The sequence below is a fragment of the Molossus molossus genome, unplaced genomic scaffold, assembly GCF_014108415.1.
Source record: "Molossus molossus isolate mMolMol1 unplaced genomic scaffold, mMolMol1.p scaffold_m16_p_21, whole genome shotgun sequence".
Classification (NCBI taxonomy): domain Eukaryota; kingdom Metazoa; phylum Chordata; class Mammalia; order Chiroptera; family Molossidae; genus Molossus; species Molossus molossus.
The window spans coordinates 12,124,600-12,132,114 of record NW_023425357.1 but is presented as its reverse complement, the minus strand read 5'-3'; the positions used below and the strand labels follow the sequence as shown (position 1 = coordinate 12,132,114).

General features: G+C 51.8%; 1 protein-coding gene across 2 annotated transcripts; it reads left to right on the top strand.

Moving 5' to 3' along the window:
- The first annotated feature begins 739 nt into the window (after positions 1 to 739).
- On the top strand, positions 740 to 7,281 carry LOC118638711 (cytochrome P450 2A13-like). 2 transcript variants are annotated; one of them, XM_036274836.1, is made up of 9 exons: positions 740 to 920; positions 1,396 to 1,558; positions 2,319 to 2,468; positions 2,640 to 2,800; positions 3,313 to 3,489; positions 4,932 to 5,073; positions 5,531 to 5,718; positions 6,339 to 6,480; positions 7,100 to 7,281. In XM_036274836.1, the coding sequence occupies exons 1-9, from the start codon at positions 741 to 743 to the stop codon at positions 7,279 to 7,281; spliced, it is 1,485 nt and encodes a 494-aa protein (XP_036130729.1). In that variant the 5' UTR covers position 740. The 2 variants fall into 2 exon arrangements, with proteins under 2 accessions (XP_036130729.1, XP_036130730.1); XM_036274837.1 differs by lacking the exon at positions 1,396 to 1,558 and having other exon boundaries at positions 741 to 930.
- The last annotated feature ends 234 nt before the right edge of the window (positions 7,282 to 7,515 follow it).

The following is a 7,515-nucleotide window of genomic DNA, read 5'->3' as shown; positions in this document are numbered from 1 at the left end:
TGATCTCTGATCCCATTCTTAAGCAGAGATGGGCAGTTCTGTGACATTACATCCTGATCTCACTTTGAGGTTCCAAGGAGGATTCTGGGCATCAGGATACCGTATTGTGTCCCAAATAGAAGCAGGTCAGCAACTGGGGTCAGGAGCTGACTCCACGATCCAGTTGGACTCTTCATATATTTCTCTTCCCCCAAGAAGCCCACATCCACTCCTGGGGTGCTTCTCACCTCAAAACCCTCAAATGCACTCCTTGGAATCTCTCATCATGAGACCTTTAAACCTATATTTCTCCTCAGCAGAAGACCCACAAACCCACAGCCACGCATCTTGTCCCATTCCAATACCCTTCCATCTTTGAAGCTTCTCTCCCCAAACCACAAAATCCACAACTTTGGGGTCCCTTCTCACTCTGAAACCCCAAATCCCAAGCTCAAGGGCTCATACATATTCCAAATATCAGTTCTGAAATTAGTCTACTGTCCCAAGTCCATAGCCCTGGGCTGGCGTCAGGAGGGACCACAGATTCACACTTCAACCCACTCCTGTTAATGTGCCCTGGAGTCCACCCTCCTCCGTGACTACCTATATCACAACCTAGGTGAGAGCAAGGCCAGGGGTGTAGTTGCGAGGTGAAATGGGACAGTTACATAATCAGAGCCAAAGTCCACCCTTCTCTCCCAGGCAATATAAAGGCCAGTCATCCCAGATGTCACCACCTGACCTCCACTCTCCATTCCAACATGCTGGCCTCAGGGCTGCTTCTGGTGGCTTTGCTGGCCTGCCTGACTATGATGGTCTTGATGTCTGTCTGGCGGGAAAGGAAGCTCTGGGGAAAGCTGCCTCCCGGGCCCCCCGCACTGCCCTTCATCGGGAACTACCTGCAGCTGAACACAGAGCAGATGTACAACTCCCTCATGAAGGTGTCAGGAGGCAGGGAAATGGGAGGTAGGGTGGGCTGGGGGCCTGCCCAGTCTGCTGGGACTTTGTGGCAGGGGGTTGGCAAGGTTGGAACAAAATATTAAGAAGGGGAAAATCTTTTTTTAATATATTTTTATTGATTCCAGAGAGAGGTAGGGAAGAGGGGAAAGAGAGAGAGAGAGAGAGAAACATGGATGGAGCCCACAACCCGGGCATGTTCCCTGACCAGCAGTCAAACCGGAGACCTCTCAGTGCATGGGACAATGCTCAGCCAATCAAGCCACAATGGCCAGGGCAGGAAGGGGGAGTTCTGAAGGATTAGCCTCAGGGACCCAGCAAGGAAAGACCAGATTTGGGAATCCAGTCCCTGGACCATCAGAACCTGGGCAAAATGTACCCCGGTCTGGAAGGTCTGGGTACAGAGTCAGTTCAGAGTTGGGGCTGCTGGCTCTCACCACTCCCACGTCTCTCCATCAGATCAGCGAGCGCTATGGTCCCGTGTTCACGGTCCACCTGGGCCGGCGCCGGGTCGTGGTGCTGTGTGGACATGATGCTGTAAAGGAGGCTCTGGTGGACCAGGCTGAGGAATTCAGTGGGCGAGGCCAGCAGGCCACCTTCGACTGGCTCTTCAAAGGCTATGGTGAGGGGGACTCTGGCTGGGGAAGGTGGTCAAGCTGACTAGATGGCCTCAGTTACCCCAACACCCTTACCAATTCACCCACCCACTCAAGGCTGTGGCAGAGCCCTTCCTCTGGTCTCCTCTGTCTCGGTGTTTCTGCGTCTCCCTGCTTCTCCCTGCCCCATCCCCCGTTCTCTCTCACTAGATATGTCTCCTTCCTCTATATGTCTTAAGCTCTTGGGATTTTGTTTTGGCACCCTGGTCCTCAATTTCCATGTGTCCTTTTGTCTTCATCTCCTTCTAAGCATCTGTGTTTCCCCATGTTTCGGTCTCCCTCTCCCTGCCTCTCTTTATCCTTTGTCTTAAAATCTCACATTATTTCAGCTTCAAAATCCCCATGCCTCCTGGTAACAGCCTCTCCTCTCTCCAGAGCCTCTGTTTTTCTGTCTGCATTTTTCTCTCTTCTCCAGCTCAGTTTTAGAATTCCTCTCAATTTTTACTTCCACTTCCCAGATCTCCACAAATCCCACTTCCCCTCCTTCTCTCCTCTACCTCTTTCTCTCTCTTCACAGGAGTGTCTCTGCATGTCTGTTTCTCTCTGCATCTGTGCTGCCCCTTGCCTTCTGATTTTCTTCCAACTTGGTCTCTATGTTTTTCTGCATTTCTGACTCTGTGTGTTCTCCTTCTCTCTCACTGTCTCTCCCCCTCTCTCCCTCTGACGCCACCTCCCTCTGACTTCGCCCCTCTCTGCCCACTCGCCTTGCTCACACACCATCTCCAGGAGTAGCGTTCAGCAATGGGGAGCGTGCCAAGCAGCTCCGTCGCTTCTCTATCACCACGCTGCGGGACTTCGGCGTGGGCAAGCGCGGCATCGAGGAGCGCATCCAGGAGGAAGTGGGATTCCTCCTTGAGGCCTTTAGAAACACGCGTGGTGAGCTGGGGACCCCAGATTGCAGGGGAGCAAAACACCCTACGCGGACATGCTTGATCTGGCCTGGGAAGGGAACTAGGTTGGGGGAAGGGGTTCCTCGAATTACCAGACTGGCCTCCGCCTAACAAATCCCTTCTTTCCCCCAAATCCATTCTCCCCCACCCCTGCCAGGCGCCTTCATCGACCCCACCTTCTTCCTGAGCCGAACTGTCTCTAATGTCATCAGCTCCATTGTCTTTGGGGACCGCTTTGACTACCAGAACAAAGAATTCCTGTCACTGCTGCGCATGATGCTGGGAAGTTTCCAGTTCACAGCTACATCTACGGGGCAGGTAACTGGTCCCAACATGGCTCTACTGTGGCCCTACCACAGACAGACAGCCAATGGCTCCCCCACACTGACACAGCTGCCCCAAACTGCTATCCTCCTCCAGACAGGGTCCCCCACAAAACCAGCCTTCCCGCTTAGACAACTGAACAGTAGCACAGGAGCCCAGGACAGGTGCCTAATACCCTGTCTGCACTACCTGGATATCTCAACTACTACTCCCCTTACCAAAAAAGGTGAAGGGAGGGGGAGAGAGGGAGAGAGAGAAGGAGGGAGACAATAAGAGAATGTGGATATGTGTCCCAAGGTTTACCACCTAAATCCTTGGACAACGGCCCTCACACTTAACTGACATGAAAACTTAGATATCTATTTCCATCCAGCTCCATCTAAATAGGTAAACATGTGGACAGGTGCCATTAAACCAGTGCCTCCCTTGACCTGAGACAAGTCCCATGCCCATCAGGTGACGTCCACAGCAGCTGTCATTCCCTTCCCTTCTCTCCCCATCCTCAGCTCTATGAGATGTTCTCCTCAGTGATGAGACACCTGCCAGGGCCACAACAACAGGCATTTAAGGAGCTTCAGGGGCTGGAGGACTTTATAGCCAAGAAGGTGGAGGAGAACCAACGCACACTGGATCCCAACTCCCCACGGGACTTCATTGACTCCTTCCTCATCCGCATGCAGGAGGTAGGTGCCAGCAGCCATGCAGAGAGGACCAAAGCCCAGCAGAGGGAACTCAGGCTGCGGGCGAGGGACACCAGAGGTCCTTTCAGCATGCCTACCCCATCCCCACGGGCAGGACCTGTGTGTGCAAATCACCATAACAAGCATATAAAACACTTCCGTGCACCACACACTATTTTTAAAACTACAGTATTCACTTACTTAACCTCTCAGTAGCTCCTGGAGAAGGCTCTACTGTGTCTCCAATTTTACAAATGAGAAACCTGAGGCCCAGAGTATAAGTGCCATGCCTGAGGTCACCCGGTGAGGAAGCAGGGGCACCTCGCTCCAACCCTGGTCTCTCGCATTCTAAGGCTGGTGCTGGTAGCCGCCATGCTCTGCCCTTCCATCCCCTGGTGATCAGATACACCTGTGTGCGCAGGCCAGCTGCCTTCACTAGGTGACATCGGGGGTCCCTTCCCTATCTGGATGTCAATTTCCTTTCTGTGAAGAAAGGACATGGGACGTTATGGAGTCTGAAGTTCAAGGTGAAAGTACCAGGGAGTGGGTTCTCTGGAGTAAGCTCAAGATTTTCTGTGAAGGAATAGGTGCTATTGCTTCAAATTCTGTGTCTCAAAAATCCATCTTTCTTCAACTCTCTCTCATGGTCTCTCTGTCTCTCCTCACTCACTGTCTCTCTCTAGTCCTTCATCTTGAAATATTTCTACAATTAAAAATTGAAAACTAAGCTGATAATTAAAGGAAGAGAGCCCAGCCAGTGTGGCTCAGTGGTTGAGTGTCAACACATGCATCAAGAGGTCACTAGTTCAATTCCAGGTCAGGACACATGCCCAGGTTGTGGGCCCTATGTCCAGGGTGGACATGCAGGAAGCATCCAGTCAATTTTCTCCCTCATAAATATTTCTATCTCTCAATTCTTCTCTCTCTAAAATCAATAAAGAACAATAATAAAAAAAAATAAATGAATAAATAACAGAGAGTCAGCTGGGTAAAGTGTGAGAAGAGCATCTGGGGCAGAGCCAGCAGCCTGGGAAAAAGCCTGGCAGAACTAAGGTCCCTCTTCCACCTTTGGTCTGGATCTACAAGAGGCGGGTCCAGCCCTGGCCGGTTTGGCTCAGCGGTTAGAGCGTCGGCCTGCGGTCCGGAGAGACCCAGGTTCAGTTCCCGCTAAGGGCACATACTTCGATTGCAGTTTGTCCCCGGGTCTGGTTGGTCGTGCGGGTGGCAGCCACTCGATGTGTCCCTTTCACATCGATGTTTCTCTCTCTCTCTCCTTCCTCTCTCTCCCTCCCACTCTATCTGTACTAAAAATGGAAAAATATCCTCGGGTGAGGATAAAAACAAAACAAAAAAAAAAACAAGAGGCGGGTCCAGACGAAAAAAAACCCACAAGGATCCAGAGAACACGGGGCGGGGGCGAGGCCTGAAGCTGTCTCTCCCTGCAGGAACAGAAGAACCCCAACACAGAGTTCCACTTGAAGAACCTGGTGATGACCACGCTGACCCTTTTCTTTGCGGGCACCGAGACAGTCAGCACGACCCTGCGTTATGGCTTCCTGCTGCTCATGAAGCACCCAGATGTGGAGGGTAAGGCTGGAGGAGACAGGGGAGTGAGGGCCACAGACCCTCAGAATTCCTCTGAGCAGCTGCCTCGTCCCCACCTCTCACATGCATGGGTCCTCAGACACATCCTGCTATCCAGAGACCCGGTGATGATATTCAGCTAATGGGCACCCGCCCAGTTTCATTAGCTGTTAAAATATTCACAATAGCTCCTGTGCTGAGCCAACCGAGTGCCCACTACCTGCCCCTCCAGTCCATCCCTAAGACTCCTCCCTCACCGCTTCCCCCATGGTTCTGGCACAACCAGGTGTCAGGATATTGTTCCAACAATGGGGATGACCAGCCTCTGTTTTGAATGATCTATGTCCACATCACACGTGGATGTCATACATGTCATCTACCCATTCAGTTGTACATATTTGAACTATAATTCCCACGCCAACACCCCTAATACCTAAACACATTCCCCCTTATGCCGCAGCCAAGGTCCATGAGGAGATTGACCGGGTCATTGGCAAAAACCGTCAGCCCAAGTACGAAGACAGGGCCGAGATGCCCTACACAGAAGCAGTGATCCACGAGATCCAAAGATTCGGAGACATGATCCCCATGGGCCTCGCCCGCAGAGTCACCAAGGACACCAAGTTTCGCAGCTTCTTCATCCCCAAGGTGCTGCCCTTGCCCCACCTAGTGTGGCCTCCAACTTGCTCCTTGTGACCCAGCACCCCATCCCCCTTACAAGCTTCCCAAGCCCTGTCCCACTTCCTCAATCAAAGACTTCCCCAATCACATGTCCCTTCAACCTTCCTACTCAGAGACACCTGAATCCTGTATCTCCCCAAGACCTCTTGCCTCAGTGAATATGAACCCGCGTACCTCAAATTTCCTGTCTCAATGGACAAACCTCACTTCCCTAAGACTACCTGCCTCAGAGACATGACTCTCATGTCCCCCAAAACATCCTGCCAGGAGATGTGAACTGCATGTACCCAAACCTTCTGCCCCAGGAGACATAGAACCTGTGCTCCTCAAACTTCTTTCTCAGGAGACATAAATTCCATGTCCCACAAACCTTCTGTCTCAGGAGACACAGCCCCATGCTCCTCAAAATTACTGTCTCAGGGACATAAATGTCATGTCCCCCAAAGCTCTTCCTTCAGAGAGGACCCTGACTCCTCTGCCTCCCATTTCTCTTCACCTAGGGCACCCCAGTTCCCCCTCTAACCCCACGCTCTCTCAGCATACCCCTTCCCCTCCACCTCGTCAAATCCCCTTCCTCCTCCCCACAGGGCACTGAAGTGTTTCCCATGCTGGGCTCTGTGCTAAAAGACCCCAAGTTCTTCTCCAATCCTGAAGATTTCAACCCCCAGCATTTCCTAGATGAGAATGGGCAGTTTAAGAAGAATGATGCTTTTGTCCCCTTCTCCATCGGTAAGTGACCACTGTCTGTTGCCAAGCCACCAGTCACACCAACAGGGGCCTCCTTCATCCCAGCTCCCTCTCTGAGGTGTAGCCTACCTACTACCTTTCTCCAGCTGCAGAGTCCCTCTTATGATCTACCCTGCAGCCAACCAACTACAGCCCCATAACTATCAAGTCCCTAGCCCAAGTAAAAGGAAAGATGATTGCCTTTAAGAGATGGGAAAAATCAAGACCCGAGTGAGTCAGAAATTTGACCAAGGTCACTTAAATTCTTCAGGTTCTTAAGAAGCAGATGCTAGTACAGCAGTCATATTTGTATGTTTGGGAGGAAGGTCATCTAAAAACCCCATTGCGACAACCTAATATGGCTCACCTCATCCCATGTACGGGGCAAACTTGTGGCTCAGATTAGAGACCTCTCTAAAAGTCTTCAGGCCTCAATATTCCATCCCCTCTTCCCAAGAGATTGCAACTGGGAATCCATGTTCCATGCCCTCCTCCCGAGAGAATGCAACTGGGGATCCATGTTCCATGCCCTCCTCCCAAGAGAATGCAACTGGGGATCAGGGGAGAGAAGAGGTGTCAGGGAGAGGAGGCTTCACCTCCGCCCTTCCCACTGTCTTTTCAGGGAAGCGGTACTGTTTGGGAGACAACCTGGCTAGAATGGAGCTCTTTCTCTTCCTCACCACCATAATGCAGAACTTCTGCTTCAAGTCCCCACAGACGCCCAAGGACATTGATGTTTCCCCTCAAAGTGTGGGCTTTGCCACCATCCCAAGAAACTATGTCATGAGCTTCCAGCCCCGCTGAGCTACAGCTGCCTTAGGGCAGGGATTGGTGGGAGGAGCAAACAGAAGAGTGGGCATGGGAGGGACTAGCGGGAAGGGAGAGCAGGAGGGGTGGCACTAAGAATGGAGGTGGAGTGCAGGAAAGGAAGGTGTGAGGTAGATAGGAGAGTAAGTAGAAACGATGGCTGTCTGTTCACCTTGCTAGAGATAGAGCCTTCAGAGCTGCGGTGAGAGGAAGGGAAACCTTACACTGTAC

Bases quoted from the DNA above. Each gene is read 5' to 3' on its own strand.
- LOC118638711 (XM_036274836.1), top strand. From the start codon at position 741: ATGCTGGCCTCAGGGCTGCTTCTGGTGGCTTTGCTGGCCTGCCTGACT. The intron at 5,719-6,338 runs GTGCTGCCCTTG...TCCTCCCCACAG, and splicing joins GCAGCTTCTTCATCCCCAAG to GGCACTGAAGTGTTTCCCAT. The intron at 6,481-7,099 runs GTAAGTGACCAC...CTGTCTTTTCAG, and splicing joins TTTTGTCCCCTTCTCCATCG to GGAAGCGGTACTGTTTGGGA.